Source organism: Hipposideros armiger, unplaced genomic scaffold (genome assembly GCF_001890085.2).
Source record: "Hipposideros armiger isolate ML-2016 unplaced genomic scaffold, ASM189008v1 scaffold_17, whole genome shotgun sequence".
Classification (NCBI taxonomy): Eukaryota; Metazoa; Chordata; class Mammalia; order Chiroptera; family Hipposideridae; genus Hipposideros; species Hipposideros armiger.
The window spans coordinates 2403427-2424500 of NW_017731367.1; the positions used below are offsets into that span (position 1 = coordinate 2403427).

The 21074-nt window shown below is 49.4% G+C and overlaps 1 protein-coding gene across 6 annotated transcripts in view; it reads left to right on the plus strand.

The window, feature by feature from the left end:
• Positions 1-11108, plus strand: part of DGKD (diacylglycerol kinase delta) — a 78245-nt gene extending 67137 nt beyond the window's left edge. For 4 of the 6 annotated variants that reach the window (XM_019629166.1, XM_019629155.1, XM_019629183.1 and 1 more), the window contains 4 exons: positions 316-435; positions 6467-6584; positions 7926-8056; positions 8884-11108. In XM_019629166.1, coding sequence (XP_019484711.1) covers positions 316-435; positions 6467-6584; positions 7926-8056; positions 8884-8973 — 459 coding nt within the window. In that variant the 3' untranslated portion in view covers positions 8974-11108. Of the gene's footprint in view, positions 1-315; positions 436-6466; positions 6585-6922; positions 7040-7925; positions 8057-8883 lie in introns of those variants that run through there. The other 2 variants (XR_002122399.1, XM_019629174.1) reach the window with 2 other exon arrangements.
• The last annotated feature ends 9966 nt before the right edge of the window (positions 11109-21074 follow it).

A 21074-nucleotide genomic window follows, 5' to 3' on the forward strand; every position in this document is an offset into this window, starting at 1 on the left:
CCCCGTTTCCGACAGAGCGTCCCCAGGCAAACTGAAGCAGGTGAAGTGTCAGCCCTGCGAATGGTTTTTGGATAAGCTCGGTTTGCTCCATTATTTATGAAAGGAGAGCTTAATTCTGTCACCTGATGTTACTTAGAAGGGGAGGAGCAGCGGGCCCCTTAGCCAGTGTTCTGTGACTCAGTTTCCACGGGGGCTTTTGTGAGAACTCTGTGAGGATCCCAGCCCGGGGCCGACCTCATGTCTGCACAGCGTGTGCCTGTCGCCGGGGCCCCTCACGCTAATAAGCGGCGTGTCTCTCTCCCGCCCGCCGAGCAGCAGTTGGACCCTCCGCAGAAGGAGCGGCTTGGGGCTGCCCTCGCCGAGATGGACCAACAGCTCAGGAAGCTGGCGGACACCCCCTGGCTGTGCCAGCCCATGGAGCCCAGCGATGAAGAGGTATGTGGTCACTTCTGCCTGGGCGCCTCTGGCTGTCCCTTCAGTGCCTGTATTCAGTGTGCTCCGTGCAGCTTTGGGATTAAAATGGGGTCAGTCTTGTAGCCCCTGAAACGGCTTCTCAAGACTTTGTTCAGATGCTCAGGGCGTGGGGAGAAACTGGCAGGAGGAAGGAGTGGAAGCTGGCATTGAGAACACCCTGAGGACAGTCACGTGTTGTCCTCGGAAGCAGAGCTGCGGGCTGACCAGGAAATAGGTAGAAAGAAGGCGGGGCCCAGCCTCGCTGTTGGGCCCCATGTACAGACACATTGGCGGTCAGACAAATAGCAGCTTCTTGGAAGTTTGTTTCTGACAGGGACAGGGTGGGTGTGTTTGACTCACAGTCCCACCTTCCTTTTACACGTGTTTTAGAGACCCAGCTTGCCACAGGCCCTATAGCTGGGACAGACAGGACCCTGGCATATTGCACCCTGTGATGTAGTCACCTCCTTCCTGCACAGGACAGCAGGCAGGAAGAGCCCACGGGAGGCGCTTGTTGAATGGTCAGTTTTCATGCGCAGTGTCTGGGCAAAGGCAAACCCTAGACTGCCTTCCTCTCAGGATAGAGCAGAGTGGACCAGGAGAAAAGTTCACCTTAGGGTGACACGTCTCACAAGATAACCGCTAGACGCTAAACAGTGGGCACTTCTGCTGCCAGCTTGGTTTGTTAGAACCTGTTAGCAGCAGCAGGGTGAGGGGACAGAAGAGGGGCCACCAGCAGCCCAGTCTCCTCGTAATACGCAGGCATTTGACAAACATCCAAACCCCGTGCAGAAAACCAACTCACTCCTTCCAGCTAGGCAACAAGACTCAACAACTTAAGAATGAGGACATTTCGGTATAAAAGGACAGGCCAAGCTCATCACAATTGGTTAAATAGTTAATTATAAATGTAGTAAAACTTTTGCTTAGAAGAAAATTACTAAAATAATATGTAAAACATTGGACAGATGTAATAGTAACATGGCCCTGTAATTCCAGCTTAAATCATCAAAGCCTGAGGGTGGACAGTGAGCGGGGGAGGCTGGGACGAGGACATGGACAGAGGGATGAAAGCGCATCACATTCCGCCTCTGAAAGCGGAAGAAGGGTAAAAGCAAAGCTCTTGACTTTGATAATTAGGGAAATGTAGAGTCAGTAATGTTTTTTAAAAACTTAAAGGTAGTTTCCAGTAGAATTGAAAAGATTTGTGTCTTTCCAAATCACTACAAAAGACAAAAACAAAATAGAGTCTATATTGTAAAAGAAAATGAGGGACTCGGAAAGATGTAGCTAACAACAAAAAGATACGGTAACAGAAAATGATAGAATGGATTCCACTCTGTAAAGCAGATTATTCTCAGATTGTGTTAACATAAAAGAACCTAGTTTTGTCTCCCATGCTCCCAATAAAAACTTTGAATACAAAAAGATTAAAATTAAACAATTTCAAGAAAACACAATTAAAAAATTTCAAATGAACAATATTAACAAAAAAATAGAATTGCATACCTAGGGCAATAAATGATAAGGGGACCGACCACTTTATATTGGTAAAATATAATAGTTTTATAATAATAAAATTTACTTTTTGTCTTCTCGAGCTATCTGTCAATTACTATTGAGCTATCTGGCCGTGAAGGTAAACGTCTCAATTTATCTGTGATTTTTGTGTGTCTTTGCTTTAGGTGTTTTGAGGCTATGTCATTGGGTGCGTGTAGGTTTTATTATTATGTAAATAATAATAGTCATTCATTTTATTTTCAAGTCTACTTATTTGGTATATTATTTTTCCCGCTTTTACTTTCGAGCTTTATTTGGAGTGTCTCTCTTATAAACAGCAGATTGCTAAATGTTGGATTTTTATCCGGCCTAGTACTCTGTTTTAATGGAAGACTTCAGTCTATTTACATTAATGATTCATATTATCAGTGATTACTAATATATTTAGATATACTATTATCCTATTTTATGCTTTCTATTTGCCCTACTTTTTGTTTTGTTTTTTTGATTTCTCCTTTTGGATTGATGACTCTCTGCTTCCTCCCACACAATTCTGTTTGTCTGCCGCTGCAGTTTGGGAATGTACACTCTCTTTTAGTGATTACACCCAAAATTTTCATTTGAATTTATATGCATAAAATAATGAAATGAGAGAAAGTGACAGAAACCAAATTGTGGTGTGAGCCATCACTATCATCAGTCCATGATAAATCAAACCATATCACAGCATCTGAACAAAAGAAGGTTGAAAGAATATATATATATTATATATATGTTATATATATAATATATACACACATATATAATATATACACACACATATATATAACATACGTAGACTATATATGCACAAATGTATCATGTTTCTCCATAGAGAGAATTTTATACTCTGTAAGGAGGGAATATGTTTTCTGTTATCCACAGGACATTTTCAAAATCTGATCATATTCTAAACCAGGACTACTGATAGTAGGAAGCGCTATATTCTCATAGAAATTGCGAGGAAGAATTTAGAAACGTCTAAACAATCGGCAGTTTGCATGTCCTTTCTGGTTTCATTTTTCTAGTAATTGATCACATTTCATTAACATCCAGCCCACTGTGGACGGGACATTTTAAAGCTGGTTCTTTCCCAGGGGTGGTTTGGATAGCACAGCCCTGGGGCACAGTGAACCTCAGATACTTACTGAAGGTGGGACTGCCCGCCCTCAGCTGTGGCCCCTTGTCCCCTGCCCTGCCCTGCCCAGGTGGGCAGCTTCCTTCTGCACACACATTTCCTCTGAAGATGGATGGAGGAGCTGCTGCCATGGGAGGCTCGCACCCTGGGGCCTGGTTGCAGGGTGACCAGCCATCCGGATTGTTTGGGACTGATTGTTCGGCCTTAGTACTCGGAGCCCAGGGATCGTGATTCCAGTGCTTTAAGCCTAAAAATGTTTCCAAAACGACCATCCCAAAATGCCGTGAACACACAAACCCGCACAAGTGCCCCCCGGCTGTCTGACCTGATGGGTCCCTGAGCCAAGTCTAGAGCAGCTCTGGTTCCTGGGGTTTCCAGATGTGGGCTGGGGGGACAGTGCAGGTGTTCGTTCTTGCAGGAGTAGGTGGGAAATGGTACAGGTGGCGCGCAAGCAGATTTGATTTCAAAAACCCCAAACCCTCTGCAGGCAGCTAGGGCAGCGGATGCAAGGTCTGGGGCCGGAAATCACAGCCAGGTATTCTGGGAGGTAGGGGGGGCCGTGCTCCCTCTGCTGGTGCCGCCTTCAACTCCCATCCATGCAAGGGAAGAGATGGGGGTGAGGTCCACAGGGCAAGAGGCCTCTAGTGCAGCGGTTCTCAACCTTCCTAATGCTGCGACCCCTTAATACAGTTCCTCATGTTGTGGTGACCCCCAACCATACAATTATTTTCATTGCTACTCTATAACTGTAATTTTGCTACTGTTATGAGTCGTAATGTAAATATCTTTTTGTTTTCCGAGGGTCTTAGGCGACCCCTGTGAAAGGGTCGTTTGACTCCCAAAGGGGTCGCGACCCACAGGTTGAGAACCGCTGCCTAGGGCATGGTGCTGCGTTTCTACTCGCATAAAAATAGGAAATTCATTTATTTGAAAGCAAAAAAAAGTAATAAATGTATGAGCTGGTTCTTTGAAAGTAAATAATTAAACGACCCTCTGGCAAATACAATCAAGAAAAAATGAAAAAAATGAAGTGATGAAAGGAATGTTACAGTAGATGAGAAAGTAAGTCAAATTATAATCAAAGAAATGCTAATGAAGTTTAAAATGTTGATGAAACTTGATTTTTCAGGAAAAAGAAATTATACAAATTGAAATCTGAAGACATTTTAAAAGTATAGCCACAGAACAACTTGGAAAAATAATCTAAATATTACCTTCAAAGGAAAAATGTCAAGGAATATGTAATTTCCATATATAAGAAACAATATCAAAGCCAGAAAAAGATGGACATTGTCCCAATTCATTTTTTTAAATTGTAAAAAACATCTTTGTCATTTGTAAGCGTACAGTTCAAGTCATGTTAAGTATATTCACATTGCTGTGAAACAAATCTCCAGAACTTTCCACAGTTCATTTTTAAAAACTAGCACATTGATCCAAAATTCAGTATTATCAGTAGATCCATACAAATCATAGCTGATGAAAGAAATTCTTTTTAAAACAATTCCAGCGGGAAGGTGCAGAGGACTAAAAGGCCATTCATTCTGCCTCCCCTGGGGAATCGCCGTAGGCAGGTCCTGGGTGGGTGGGAGCGTCCTGGTGGGGAAGCAGTGGGCCAGCCCGGTGACATCCTCGTGCCTAAGAGTGTGAAGCTGGGTGGCACTGGCCTGGCCATGTCCCCAGCAGCCCACACCGGGTGGGAGGAGCCAGGACAGCCACACGCAGGGAACCGTCAGTCAGAGCCAGGAGGTCCGCGTCCTACAGGATGGACGCCGGGTTCTCTGTGGGAGCAGGAGAACAGGGCACGGAGCTCGAGGGCTGCGCTCACTTGTGGCCCTCGTCCGGGCCCTGATTCAGACAAACTAACTACGAGGATAAAGAGTTCAAGCTGCTGGGGAGATGTGAGATACGTGAGTTCATTCAACATCCATGGATTTTGGTGGTGGTGTCAGTGTGATAACGGCGCTGTGATTCTGTTTTAAAAGGCGTTCTTGTTGCTCAGAGTTGCTTACTGAAGTGTTCATGGGTGGCATAATTTGGCATCTGAAATTTGTTTATTTTAAAAGGCGGGAGAGACAGATAAAACATGTTGATACTCAACTCCATCTTATGAATGGATGAAAATGCCCACATTAAAAGTTAGAAATAAATTTAATACTCATGTATGCATTAGAAAAAAGAAACTATAGTCAGGAATAGGATATGCTTAGATTATGGGAGAGAATGGCTTCCCCACACTTGAGTCTCACACACACACACACACACACACCCTGCGGGAAGTGCTGGGGGATAAGGTGGGCTCCAGCCTGTGGAGACAAGAGCCTGCGGCTGTGGTGTCACCTGGAGCTAAAGGGCTTTAACGGAGCAGCTGTGAGAATCAAGCATGGATAATTTTGCCAAGTATAAGAAGTTGGTGACAACTAGTTTCTTGAGTTCTCACAGTGATTGGTGAGAAAATGTCATTGTGAGACGTCTCTTTCATAGTGGAAAACAAAAGACACAAAATGCCCATGGCAAGAAGCCACGAAGGCAACTCTGAGGGCTCACGGGGGACCGAGCCACACATGCAGCAGCCCTTTCTGATGTGCAGATGCGTATGATTTCCAAATCCTATGCTCGGTACAGTTTCAGTGGAAATTCCTATGGTGGTGTTTTCAGTGTGGTCAGGTGTCCCTGTGGGATCTGCAAGTGTCATAGGCTGTGGGTCAAAGTGGGGACAGGGCCCTGGGGCAGGAAGGAGCGGGCGTGCCTGAAACAAGGAGGGGAGGGTGCCTTACTTGTGAACGCAGCACACTGGTACATCGGTGTGTGCATTTGTGTGCACAACGGAAGGGTCACAGGCCGGTCGGGAAGGGAAGTCGAAGTGACACTGGGCAGTGCTGGCTCTGCCCGTCCTCTGGAGCTGTCTGTGGGGAGGTGGCCACCTTGGGACAGTGCCTTTCGGGTAAATCCAAGGCAAGTGCAGCGTGCGGGAGAAGCTGTATTTAGAAAGATGCCCGGATGCAGTCAGAGCTGGCCAGGGGCCACTAGAGGCTGAGTAACTTATTTAACAATAGTCCTGTAATGATACTGATATTTAAGGAATACAAAGCTTCCTAATCACATGAGAAGTGCATGTCATAGAATGAAAAAAGAAGATGAAAATGACACTGTGCTCACTGTGACACTGCTTTTAAATAAATGCAAGACTAAAATCAAGGAAAAACACAAGAATAAGCACCCCTGGAACAAAGCATCTTTTCCTAGGCCCCCGCCCGCCACTCGGGCCTCCGGAGCTGTGACTCGGCCTCGGTGAGCTGGGGTCTGATTCTCGGTGTTTCTTGCTTTCCACCACAGAACGTGATGCTGGATCTTTCCAAACGCAGCCGCAGCGGGAAATTCCGCCTGGTGACCAAGTTTAAGAAGGAAAAAAACAACAAGAACAGAGAAGCGCACAGCAGCCTGGGAGCCCCGGGTACCTCCCTCGCCCTTATTCTGGCCGCCCTCGCCGGCCGGCCGCACACCCTCCCCGTGTCTGCGTTCTCCCGTGACCCTGGGCCGACCCCGGCATGGCCCGTGCCCAGTCGTCCCTCTGTAGCCGCAGATCTGTGCCCTGGCTTTGTCCTACCCTGGTTGCTGAGCAAGGTCACACCCTGAACTGCTCCCATGCACACTGGGTGACCCGCCACCGAGCCACCCGCCTGCCCTAGATGGAGGGTGCGAGGTGGGGAGGACAGCAGAGGTGACAGGACAGAGACAGAGCTCCCACTCAGGCCGGCTTCCTCTGAGGGCTGCTGATTTTCGTTTAATCAGTTCGGTGATCAACGCCCCCGCGCCGGGACCCTGGGTCGCCAGCTGTTGTGGACGTGAGACCAATTTCTATTGTGTGAGACCAATAGAAACTGACACTAAAGGACATTTTCCCTTTGGGTCAGTAAATTGGGACTTAAAGTCTTCATCTGAAGGGCTGGCCCTGAGCACAGCTGTCCACAGTGCTCCCGGGTGCCGGGTGGCCCCACGCCTGGATTTGGGGTGGCGTTGGCCCCCCTCGGGGTAGCTCCCTTGATTTTTCTTCTTCATGTTTGTCCAGAAATTGGGTTTCTTTTAATCATGGTGGCTCCGATGACATGAAATTGCTGCGTGTTCCCTTCCTGCTGTTTCCTGAAGTGATTGAGCCCTCTAGAAGGTGGAGGGAAAGCTGGCTTCAGCTGTAGTCAGACCCACATTTCCGTCGGGTTTGGTGCTGGTCCCTCCTGGGACCCGGGGAAGTGTCGGGAAGGCCGATGGCCGACCTGGCAGGAGTAGACCAGCCCCTGCCGCACTCACGCCCTTGAGAGCAGGTGGCTCCCTGCCACTTTCTGCACTGCTCAGGGTAGCGCCTGCCCCTGGGTGGCAGATGTCTGCTGCTGGGGCATCTGGGGTGCTGGCTGCTGGGGCGTCTGGGGTGCCGGCTGCCGGGGCGTCTGGGGTGCCGGCTGCCGGGGCGTCTCGGGTGCCGGCTGCCGGGGCGTCTGGGGTGCCGGCTGCCGGGGCGTCTGGGGTGCCGGCTGCCGGGGCGTCTCGGGTGCCGGCTGCCGGGGCGTCTGGGTGCCGGCTGCTGGGGCGCCTGGGTGCCGGCTGCCGGGGCGTCTGGGTTGCTGGCTGCCGGGGCGTCTCGGGTGCCGGCTGCCGGGGCGTCTGGGTGCTGGCTGCTGGGGCATCTCGGGTGCTGGATGCCGGGGCGTCTGGGTGCTGGCTGCTGGGGCGTCTCGGGCACCGCCTGCCTGGCACTGGGCTCGGGGCACTCACTGCACTCGTGCTTCTCCGTCTCCGACAGTTCACCTCTGGGGGACAGAGGAGGTTGCTGCCTGGCTGGAGCACCTCAGTCTCTGTGAGTATAAGGACATCTTCACACGGCACGACATCCGGGGCTCCGAGCTCCTGCACCTGGAGCGGAGGGACCTCAAGGTATTTCCTCAGCATCTCCCGGGTACACACACCTGGCGTCCCCGCAGCTTGGCCTCTGTCCCCTCCCTCTGACCTGGCCATGTCCCAGCATCAGGATTGTCACAGTTCTTCTGAGGCCTTTGTGCACAACTCGGGGTGACGGGTGGCCGTGGCCCCTGGCAGTAATGTCTCCACCCAGCATAGCAGACAAAGCCAGAGCAGACATAATGGGGAGACCTTGCTTTTCTTCGCCTGAGCGGCCAGTGAACTATTTTAACATTAAAGCCTCTGTGGGGGACACAGCCCTGCACTGATCAGTCAACCTGAAGAGCTCTGTGGTGATGGGTGAAGGGGACCCCAGCATTCGGGGTTTCCTCTGTTGGTGACGTCGTGGATTATATATAGTCCAGGAGACCTGGTGGCTGCTGGGCGTGTATCGCCTCCTCCAGTACAGTCACACGTCACACTTGCCTGGGTCCACGAGCTTCCTGGGATAACGCGTCACTTTGTCTCATGGGAGGCACAGGGGGCAGCACCTTACCCAGCTCAGGTGACATGAGCCCCTGGACCTGGCTCTGCCCAGCGCAGGGCCACGGCCCGGGTTGTGGGTCACCTGCTGCCAGGCCTGTGTTTGTCTTTGTCTCGTTCGCTGTCCCCTCAGCGGCGTCAGTGACTGTGGGTCACAGAAGCCATGTGGGGGCGTCCACATGCTTGTCACTTTGTGTGCTGGTCCCATCTCGTGTCACCGTTTTCCTCACTTCCACCCTCGTGTGTGTTAAGTCACATGGGCAGCCTGCGTGGTGCCCTGGCGCTGTGCCCGGCGTCAGGTGGCTGTGCTCTCGTTGCAGGACCTCGGCGTGACCAAGGTGGGTCACATGAAGAGGATCCTGTGTGGCATCAAGGAGCTGAGCCGGAGCCCCCCTGCCGCCGAGGCCTAGCGTCCGCCCTCTCGGCCTGTGTCCTCCGCTCCTGCGACTGAGGCCGGGGGGCGCGGAGCGGCCTGGGCCCCTTCTCATGGTGCTACCCCCTCTGCTCGCGGCAGGAAGCCTCTCAGACCCCGTCCGGGCCAGCTCGCGGGCTTGCACACACCAACACAGCTACCTTCGGACACGCACCTTTTCCAACCTGGCGGCGTGTGGGCCGAATGGTGCCACCACCTCTCAGCTCTCGCTGACCCGTGTCCTGGGCACTGGGCATCACAGCAGAGCGGCCTGTCTGGGCCGCATGCGATAGTCCTGTGGGCTCCCGTCCACGTGGGGCCGTCTCCCGGGCGTTCAAACGCGACTCAGCTGGCTCTCAGGAGCCAGTGGTGTCCCACTCGGGAAAGTTCGGTGTCCGCCAGCCGCTCTGTGGTTCTTCACAGCAGCCCGAGGCCTCCCACTGCTGATGTCCTGTTTATCAACAAGGTCTTCCACGAAGGTCACGCCTTTCCTGGTTTGAAAGAGGCACGGGAGCGTTTCCAGTCCTGTTCCTTTTAATGCGACATGAAGAGAAAGGGAAGCTCGCTCCTCAGGACTGTGACTAGGCCGTCAGGGTCTCAAGATGACAGCGCCGTCCCCTCCCGCCCCCCCAGTGCCTCAGGTCCCTCCTGAGCTGTGTGCATGGGGACACAGTCCCGTCTGTCCCAGGGCGCCACAGCCTCTGCAGTGCTGTCTAGGGTCGGAATGCCCGACGGCCGGCGGCCTCCCCGGGCCGCACAGGCTGCTGGCACTAGCTCAGTATTTCTGTGGGAGAGGAGGCTGCCACCCCGCAGAGCGGCCCTGAGTGGGCAGTCAGGCTGTCCTGAGAACCTCTGAACCTGCAGATGGCTTGTCGTGTCACACTACCAGGCCCCACGTCCCTGGAGGTGTCAGTGGCCCCGTCACCCCTGCCCCCAGCCCTCACTGCCCTGGACTCTGCCCCCTTCTCCCCTTCAGAGTTGGCCAGACCTCATAGGGTTCTTGTTCACCCTGGAAAGGGGGAATCTGTGACCTGCACCCCAGCCGCTGGGTGTGTGGGGGCCCCACACCCCGAAGGGGAGGGCTGAGCATCAGTGCCTGTGGCTGGGTTGCCGAGCGTGTGAGGGGTTGAGCAGGAGGGCACAGGCGCCGTGCGGAGTCGCCGCAGGAGGCCTCTTGGGGACCCACAGCCGGACAGCATTTACTTGCCACTTGTTTGCAGACCCCCTACCGGCTCCCGGCCAGGCCTCCCACTGGTGGTCCCGGGTGCTGGGCACAAGCTGAGGCCCTGCCCCTGCCCCTGCCCCAGGGTTCCATGACCCACTCCAGTGCCCACGTGTGACATGGTGGTGACACGGTGGTGTTGGGGTGTGTGGTAGAGAAGTCCCATGTTCTGCTCATGCCCTCAGCAACCCTGTTGGCGGTAAGACCGGCCGCTGTGTGTCACCCCTCCCTGTGAAGGTGGAGCGAGAATGAAGGACCAGCAGTCACTCAATGTCACATTCGAGATCATGGGGACCCGTGCCCGTCGTTTCAGAGCGGGCTGCCCTGTTGGCTTGAGGCGGGGGCACCTGGGGTCCCAGACAGGACAGGCTAGAACTGGGGTGAGGGGGTGGGGGGCGCACCCCATGCCCTCAGCGCCCTCCCCTTGGGAAACCTTAGGTTTGGGTCAAGTGTGGTGTTTAAAATTAATATGTTGTCAGTGATTAAAGCAGCACTGTTTACGTAAAAGCCATTTTTCTAATTCCAGTAAGTTAGGAGTGAAACGAGTAAACATGAGTGTCGCATGAAACTGTCGATGAAGGGCCAGGTCCCTGTCTGTTGTGAATCTTTGTTGTTGCACGTGGGGTGCTCCTCTGCCCGCCCCAGGACCCCTGTTGTGTGACGGGCTGTTCCCCCAGATCCCGCGGGTCTTGCGGTCCTGTCGCTGTGCAGGGAGGAAGGGGGGGGCCCTGGAGTCTTGGAGAAAGGTTTTGTGTCCTCGGGTGGGGCTTACCCTCATATTTATGATCTTAATTTATACGGTGCCCACCGTGGAAGCAGATGCCTCCTGTATCGCCGTGTACATAGTCCACCTCTGAGGTTGTAAATAAGTTGTTCTGTGTATAAATAAAACAAGCCTGTTTTTGATCTTCCATTGTCAGATTTCTTGTCATCATTACTTGTGCTTTGACATAAAATGTTGGTTCCCCAAATCCTTCCAGACTGGATTTAGAGTTACATTTTTCAGCTGCCCTAAAAATACATTGAATTGGTGGTGGCTGAGAAGCAAAGTAGAATGGCATTGTACTTTTTAGGGTGTGGGCTGTAGGATCTGTTGGATTAGACAGGAAGAGGGGGTGCCGGGTCGGCTGAGGTTCTCAGATTTAATCCCATGCAACCTCGGCCCGGCCTGCTTACTGAGGGTAGATCATTTTAACTAATATTCTAATGTAAATCTTCTATATAAAACTGCGAACCGGAAGCTCTCCTACCTCTGTTTATTCATAGTACATTTATTCCAAGGGAGCTGCCTCTTCAAACTTACGCTCACTTTGTCACCTCCAGTTCTTGGGATGAGGGATGGGGACTGGGATCATGGAACTGAAAATCAGGATGGCAAATTGACAGACATAAAGACAGAGATCAACAGCAACACTATCGTAGTAGGGGACTTCAACACCCCATTGTCACCAATGGACAGATCCTCCAGATGGAAAATCAACACAGAAACAGTGGCCTTAAATGACACTTTCGACCAGCTGGATTTAATTGATATGTTTAGAGCATTTCACCCCAAAGCAACAGAATATACGTTGTTCTCAAGCGCACATAGATCATTTTCCAAGATAGACCACATGTTAGGGCACAAAACCAGTCTCAATAAATTTAAGAAGATTGAAATCATATCAAGCGTTTTCTCTGACCACAAGGCTATGAAACTAGAAATCAATTATATATGGAGCCTGACTAACATGCTACTAAATAGTGAGTGGGTCAAAACTGAGATCAAGGAAGAAATCAAAAGCTATCTCAAGACAAACGGAAATGAAAACACAACAACCCAAAATCTATGGGATGCAGTGAAAGCAGTTCTAAGAGGAAAATTCATAGCAATGCAGGCCTATCTAAAGAAACAAGAACAATCTCAAATCAACAGACTATCTTTACACCTAAGGGAACTGGAGAAAGAGCAGCAAAACAAGCCCAAAAGGAGTACAAGGAAGGAAATAATAAAGACCAGAGCGGAAATAAATGAAATAAGAGACCAGAAAAACAATACAAAAGATCAACGAAACCAAGAGCTGGTTTTTTTTGAGAAGATAAAATTGATAAAGCTCTAGCCAGACTCATTAAAAAAAAAAAAGAGGACTCAAATTAGCAAACTCATAAATGAAACAGACTAAATGACAACAGACACCACAAAAATACAAAAAATTTTAAGAAATTACTATGAGCAACTGTATGCCAACAAACTTGACAATCTGGAAGAAATGGATAATTTTCTAGAAGCATACAGCCTTCCAAAGCTAATTCAAGAAGAAACAGAAAATCTGAATAGATAGATTACTACCAAGGAAATTGAATCAGTAATCAACAAGCTCCCAACAAACAAGTGAATTTTACCAAACATTCAAAAAAGAATTGTCACCTATTCTCAAACTATTCCAAAAAATCCAGGAGGGAAGGATCCCAAACTCTTTCTATGAAGCCACGATCACTCTGATTCCAAAACCAGACAAAGACAGTACAAAAAAGGAAAACTACAGGCCAATATCTCTGATGAACAGAGATGCAAAAGTCCTCAACAAAACATTAGCAAACAGAATTCAGCAATATATTAATAAGATCATACATCATGATCAGGTGGGTTTCATCCCCAGTACGCAAGGTTGGTTCAACATCTGCAGATCAATTACTGTGATACACCACATCAAAACATGAAAAATAAAAATCATATCATACCAATAGATGCAGAAAAAGCATTTGACAAAATACAGCAGCCATTTATGATAAAAACTCTTAGCAAAGTGGGAATAGGGGGATCATATCTCAACATAATGAAAGCCATATATAATAAACCCACAGCGAACATCATACTCAATGGGGAAAGGCTAAAACTATTCCCCTAAAGATCAGGAACAAGACAAGGCTGTCCACTTTCTCCACTTTTATTCAACATAGTTCTGGAAGTTCTAGCCACAGCAATCAGACAAGAAAAAGATATAAAAGTCATCCAAATCGGTAAGGAGGAAGTAAAATTGTCATTATATGCAGATGACATGATACTATATTTAGAGAACCCCAAAGACTCCATCAAAAATCTATTGGAACTGATAGACAAATTCAGTAAGGTAGCAGGATACAAAATTAATATTCAGAAATCAGTTGCATTTGTATATACCAATAATAAACTATCAGAAGGAGAAATTAAGAAAACAGTTCTATTTACAATTGCTTCAAGAACTATAAAATACTTAGGAATAAATTTAACCAAAGAAGTAAAAGACCTGTACTCAGAAAATTATAAGACACTGAAGAAAGAAATGAAGATATAAATAAATGGAAACACCTACCATGCTCATGGATGGGAAGAATTCATATAGTTAAAATGTCCATACTGCCTAAAGCAATATATAGATTCAATGCAATTCCTATCAAACTACCACGGGCACTTTTCACAGAAATAGAAAATATCCTAAAATTTATATGGAACGAAAAAAGACCCTGAATAGCCACGGCAATCCTGAGAAATAAGAACAAAGTCAGGGGTATCATGCTACCAGACATCAAAACATACTACAAGGTTACGCTAATCAAAACAGTATGGTACTGGCATAAAAACAGGCAAATAGACCAATGGAACAGAATAGAGAGCCCAGAAATAAATTCATGTATATACGGACAGTCTATGACAATGGAAGCATGAATTACACTGGGGTAAAAATAGTCTTTAAATAATGGTGCTGGGAAAATTGGACTGACACATGTAATAAAAATGAAACGGGACCACCTCCTTACACCATATACAAGAACAAATTCAAAACGGATTAAAGACTTAAGTGTAAGACCTGAAACCATAAAACTCCTAGAAGAAAATATAGGGACTAAATTTGCAGACATTACCCTGAGCAATATTTTTACTGCTACATCCCCGTGGGCAAGGGAAGTAAAAAAAAAATTAGGGCCGGCCGAGTGCCTCAGTTGGTTAAGAGCTCACTCAAGAGTGTGACCTCTGAGCAACAGTGGCTCGAGTCCTGGCCCAAGCTGAGCTGCCCACAGGTGGCAGGATGGCTCAGCTAAAAAACAACAAAAAAAATGAACATATGGGACTACATCAAACTTAAAAGTTTTTTCACAACAAAGGAAACCAATCAAACAAAAGGAAGCCTACTGAATGGGAGAAGATATTTGTCAGCGATATACCTGATAAGGGGTTAATATCCAAAATTTATAAAACACTCATGCAACTCAACACCAAAAAAACAAACAACCCAATTAAAAAATGGGTAGAGGATATGAAGAGACATTTCTCTAAAGAGGACATACAGATGTCCAACAGGCATATGAAAAAATGTTCAACCTCACTAATCATTAGGGAAATGCAAATAAAAACCACAATGAGATACCACTTCACTCCGGTCAGAATGGCTATCATCAATAAATCAACAAACAAGAAGCGCTGGTGAGGCTGTGGGGAAAAGGGAACCCCGGTGTACTGTTGGTGAGACTGCAGATTGGTGCAGCCATTGTGGAAATCAATATGGAGGTATCTCAAAAAACTGGAAATGGAACTACCGTATGACCCAGCAATTCCACTCTTAGGTATTTATCCAGAAAAACCCAAGATACTAATTCAAAAAAATACATGCACCCCTATGTTCTTTGCAGCACTATTTACAATAGCCAAGACTTGGAAACAACCGAAATGCCCATCGGTAGATGACTGGATTAAGAAACTGTGGTACATTTATACAATGGAGTATTACTCCGCTATAAAGAAGAAGGAAATTATACCATTTGCAACGATATGGATGGACCTAGAGAACATTATGCTAAGTGAAACAAGTCAGTAGGAGAAAGACAACCATATGATTTCACTTACATGTGGAATCTAAAAAACTGGATGAACAAGCAAAGTAAACAAACAGTCTCAGAGACACAGGAAGAACTGAAGATTGCTAGTTGGGAGGGGGTGGGGATGAGGGAGAAGGGGAAGGGACGAAACAACATAAATTGGTAACTACAATATGGCCTCAGGGATAGAAAAGACAGTCTGGGGAATATAATCAATAATGTAAATATTTTTTAGGGGGCCAAATGGACTCATGTCTTGTTAAGGAGACCACTTCATAGACGGTGTAGAGGTCTGACCACTGACTGCATTGTACATATGAAGCTGCCATTGAATAATATTTGAATATTATTTGCAGCTCTGCCCCCGGGCGGGCTCAGGAACCGCTGGCACACTCGATGTTCCCAACCCCAGCAGGAACGGGGTGACCAGAGCCACACTGGCAGATCCCTGAGTGACTGACACACATCTGCCCTTGACTGTTCTGGGGAAAAAAAAAATTCATTGTTAGAGTCGTGATATTTGGGGGTTTACTTGTTAAAGTAGCTGAGCCTGCCCCAACTTACGGCAACTCACATTAGCAAGAAATCGTACCATTTGCAACGATATGGATGGACCTAGAGAACATTATGCTGAGTGAAATAAGTCAGTTGGAGAAAGACAAATAACCATATGATCTCACTTATATGTGGAATCTAAAAAAAATGGATGAACAAGCAAAGTAAACAGAAATAGTCTTAGAGACACAGAGGAAAAACTGATGATTCAATTATATATATAATTGAATATATATATATATATATATATATATATATATAGTTATGGGATGTGGAGTATAGTGTGGGAATGGAGTCAATGGAACTAATAGATATGTATGATATTGGAGGTGGAGGGCAGTGGATGGGGGGAGGGGGGTTGTCACTTTGTGAGGAGTGAAAAGGATAACTATTGTATGGTTTTGTACACCTGAAACTAATAATAAAAAAAATAATAATAAAATAAGCCATGGGTCAAAGAGAATTAAAAAAAAAGAATTCCCTATTTAGGCAGCTAATCATGAATCTGGATTTAATTTTACAGCTGGTCTGTGAGGTCCCCCAATGTAGGGAACACATTTTTCTCTTTTTTTTTTTTGTGGGGGAGGGATTTTTATTCAGCTTTATCGAAGTGTAATTGACAAATAAAATTGTAATATAGTTAAAGTGAAACAAAAATCAGGCTGGCAGGATACAAAAGGGCTGTGTGGGCTTGGGACATGGAGGTTGCCTCTCCAGCAGCTCTTTGTCCCCCCTCCTTGCTCAGTAAAGCCCCAGTTTTGTCCTGGTATGTACCCTCCTCCCACATGCCAGCCAGGATCAGACCTCATGGTTACAATATGGCTGCTATTGCTCCAGGCATCACATTCAACTTAATTGTGTCCAATATAAGGTGTGTGAGCAGGTGGTTGTGTCTTCTGTGTTTCTCTTTAAAGTAAAAGGAAGCTTTTTAGAAGCCCTGGCTTCCACTGACCTCCCCTAACGTGTCACTGTCTAGAATTGAGTCGCATACTCATGACTAAGTCATTGCCAAGGCAGCGGGGCCATGGGGACGATGACCGATGATGCTACTGGTGATTGGCACACTTGTAATGTGCCTGACACTGGCCCAAGTACTCTGCACATATTAACTCATCTGTTCGCCTAACAGTCCTACCAGGTGGGTATCTACATTTTACAGATGAGTGCAAGGTTCAGAGAGGTTCACAACGTGTCCCACGTCGCACAGCCAGCACATGGTAGATGGGAGTCACAGGGCAGTTGGGCACCAGAGACCATAACTCTAGTGCCGTGACCCAGGCCTTACACCAAGCCCAGCCCACACGATAGGGGAAACAGGGCCCAGTCACACCTGCGTCGTGGCCCGGAAGCTGGGCTCCTGCTGCTTGCTGGCAGCTCCTTGGTGACAGAGCAGGGGTAGGTCTGGTGTGGGGTCAGCCAGCCGCCTCTCCTGCACCAGTGTGGTCCGCCTGGCACGGCTGGGCTCCACTGTGTCAAAGCAGATAGGCGTCTGGTGTGGGGAGGGTCCAAGGGTAGTGCGATTGCAAGATGAACAGCGGCTTCCTGTGAGTTCATCCACCACAAAAATAAGTGCTCCATCTGATCTGCTAATGTGAGTTGCCGTAAGTTGGGGCAGGCTCAGCTACTTTAACAAGTAAACCCCCAAATATCACGACTCTAACAATGAATTTTTTTTTTTCCCCAGAACAGTCAAGGGCAGATGTGTGTCAGTCACTCAGGGATCTGCCAGTGTGGCTCTGGTCACCCCGTTCCTGCTGGGGTTGGGAACATCGAGTGTGCCAGCGGTTCCTGAGCCCGCCCGGGGGCAGAGCTGCAAATGAAAACCCCTGAGGGACCTGACTGCAAACGATGCTGGGAAATGCCATCTGGCCCTGCAACGAGGGGCTGTGTCATCAGCCAGCAGTCTTTGCTCCGGTTCCCTCGGGATTTAAAATCTCTTTAGGGGGAGGGAAAGCCCCCAGCTAATGACCCCACCCCCGGCCCTGCTTGTCTCCCTTAGATGGTTTCCAGGTGTTTGGAAAGAGGAAGTCCTGTGTCCCTGACGGGAGAGGAAGGAAGGAGTCCTTGGCCCCCGCTGGTCACGGGGTTCTCTCTGCCAACATGGCCTTTACCTGCTGGCTGGGACCCTGACCTTGCACCTGGAGGCTGACGTCTGACGCAGGGGCTGTTCTGTGGCCTCAGGCTGTTCCTGGTGGTGCTGGTGGCTTCGATCCCGACTCTGGCCTCCGCCACAGGCCCCGAGGCAACTCCACTGGCTCCCAGCTCTGTCTACACTGCATGACGACAGGGTGGCTCGGGGAGATTAAACCTTGGGCCACAGGGACCAGAGAGGGGAAATGGGGAGACACCTCTGAGTTCCTCACCCTTCTCCCCTTTTCCTCCGTGAGATGGAGGGCTTCCAGTCTCTCTTCTTCCTTCTGACCCTAAGCGTCCCTTCTCCGCTGCAGGAGGTCCCTGGGAATGGAGTCAGCCAAGGGCAGTGTGGACGTGCTCGCAGACGCAAAAAGGACTTGAGAAGATTTTTTTCTAAAGACAGTATCCAGGCTTGCACTGACTGTTGTTGCTGGAACAGTCTTTATTTAAAATTGTGATATTTTGGTCATTATGGATTTTTTTTTTTTCCTGGCTGCCAGCCACTCATGGCGGCTCACGAAAGCTCACGCCCGCTGCCGGCCAGCCCCACTGCAGCCTACGCCGTCACCGGCGACTCACGGCAGCCCAGCTCCAGGTCGAGCTGTTGTTCACTATCTTAGCTGTAGAGGGCGCAGTGTCACTGGCCCATGTGGGATCCGAACCGGGGCCCTGATGCTCAGAGCTGGCGTCCCAAGCCAACTCTTAACCAACGCGCCACTCGGCCAGCCCGGATTATTATTATTATTATTATTATTTAAAGATTTTATTGGGGAATTGGGGATGGGGAACATTGTATTTTTCCAGGACCCGTCAGCTCCAAGTCAAATTTTTGTCTGTCAGTCTTAGTTGTGGAGGGCGCAGCTCAGCTCCAAGTCGTTGCCACTTCCAATCTTAGTTGCGGGTGGGCGCAGCCCACCATCCCATGCAGAAGTCGAACCAGCAACCTTGTTGTTAGGAGCACGTGCTCTCACCAGCTGAGCCATCCGTCCGCCCTGTGGCAGCTCAGCTCGGGGCGCAGCTCACTGGACCATGTAGGAATTGAACCGGCAACCCTGTTGCTCAGAGCTCATACTCTAACCAACTGAGCCACCCGGCTGGCCCCATGGATTTTTTTTCATTAATTTTGATTTCTAAAATGATTTTGAAAAATGATCTAGCTTGCTGAGGTTTTTTTTGGTGCCTTTCAATTTTGCACCCAAGGCCTCGCCTTACCGTATTCCTGGCTCTGTGTTGTCCAATCCATTTTGTTTTCATTTAGCTGAGCTGTCCTGCCACCTGTTGGCAGCTCAGCTTGGGCCAGGAATCGAACCCTCAACCCTGTTGCTCAGAGCTCACACTCTTGAGTGAGCTCTTAACCAACTGAGCCACTTGGCTGGCCCTTGTCCAATCTAATTTTAAATGTTAGAAGCTCACACTCGCTCAGAGCTCGTGGAAGCCCCTGCTGGATGCCTATAAGCACCGGTTCTCTTTCCCCTTTGCATCCTCTGGGGAAGCATGGTGCCCAAATGTGTCCCTGCAAACTTTAGGGATGTGACTTAGTTTGGGTCAAAGAGATATAAATATTAACTGATATTTCCAGAAAGTTTCCTTTAAAACATAGGAACATGCCCGTTTCCTCCTGCTGCTGGCCTGGAGGGTGGACATGATGGCCGGAGCCCCAGCAGCCAGCGTGGGCCATGGGGTGGCTTTGAGAACGGAAGCGAGTACTGAGCGTGGCAGATAGAGAAGCCGCTTTTTGATACTTGCATAGCCTCCACGGAGTCCGTGCTGCCTTCGTTGCACTTCTTCTACGTGAGTGAGAATTGGGTATCTTGTTTTCTGTCTCAGGGTTGAACCTAATCCCTGTAGCAGTCCTATAACTACTCATCTCCCCTGATGGTAGAATTGGGCAATGATTTTGTATTTGGAAAAGCAAAAGCTTATACAATAGAGACTAGTCACACCTGTTATGCAGGTGTGCGGCCAGAGGTGGGGGAAGTGGTGCAGAGAAAACAGCACACGGGTTCATCTGGGCAGGTGGTTACGGGGTGCGGGGCCTCCCGGACGTGGTCCGAGAGTGCCGGGCTGGGCCTGTACAGAGACGCTGCTCACGCAGGGGGTTGGCAACTCCAACCACACCAGCCCCACCGGGGATGCTGGCCTGGAACACGCGTGCAGCCTTCAGAGTTTTTATCACAAAAGCACCAAGTTGCAAACACATGGCCGATGCCAGCTGGCCACGAGTTAGTCTTTCTCGCTCGTGTGGACAGATCAGCCGGAAGCCTCCTGGGCTCTGAAGGAAGACGTGTCGCCAGCCAGGCCCCAAGCTGCCGAACAAAAGCCTGTGCTCACTCGGCTCATCGACCTCAGGCCTCCAGGACGTGCAGCTTCAGGAAGTGCCCACGTGCTGCTTCCACAAAGGGGGCCCTCCCCGTGCCCATGTCAGATGTACCCAGGGCGGACCAGGGCGGCCAGCGTGGCTGGGCAAGGGACTGCCTCCCAGGTAGGCAGGGGGTCTGTGCGATCTGTCTAGCGACGTGGGCTTGTGGCCGCTGCGTTCATGGGTCATCCCCACCCCACTGGACGCTGGTTCTGGGTTGGGTTTGCATTTGTCATTTAGCCATATGCTAAACCATGAGGCTGCATCCACTGGACCCGGCCCAGAGGAACGGGTCTCCCCGAGACCCTAGACCTGGGTCGGGGGACAAGGTGGACTAGCTGCTAATACTAAGGTGGGTGCCGTCACCCCTGACATCTCCCTGCGGGAGGAGCACGGTGGCCCGGCCTCGCCCCTCTGCTGCTCACAGCACGGGGAGGCTCTTGGGCAGCCCCTCCTGCCCCCCCATCCCTCCACTGTCATTTGAATGGAGTCAGCAGCAGGGTGTGCAGTCACCCATTTTGAACCAATGGGTTTCAGGCCCAGGACTCTTACAGGTCCCTAGAGAGGCACTGAGTCCGACAGAGTGTAAATCTGGAGCTGCCGGTGGCATCTGGCCACGTGGGGAAAAGCCCACGCAAGACGGAAACCACCATGGAGAGAAAGGTACTGGGGCCTCCGTGGGCTTGACACCCTGCGTGGGCTCTGCAGTTTCATGAGCCAGCCGCAGAGGGCGGGTCCTGGCAGCACCCTGACACCAGCACCACAGGGTGAGGTGGTGAGTGGCTTTCTCAGTGTCAGGCTCTGCCATGTAGGGGGCTGGGGGCAGGGAACTGGGGGAGCTGCAACCTCCTCCTCTTTAGTTGTGTATAGACGTCATTGCTTCATGTTCCTCTGAGGGCAGTGAATTTCCAGAATGTACCCACAGCGCGTCACGCGCTTTACTCGCTTGACTGACCCGTATTACGGCCGTGCTTTGGATGAGCACAAGGCCGAGAAG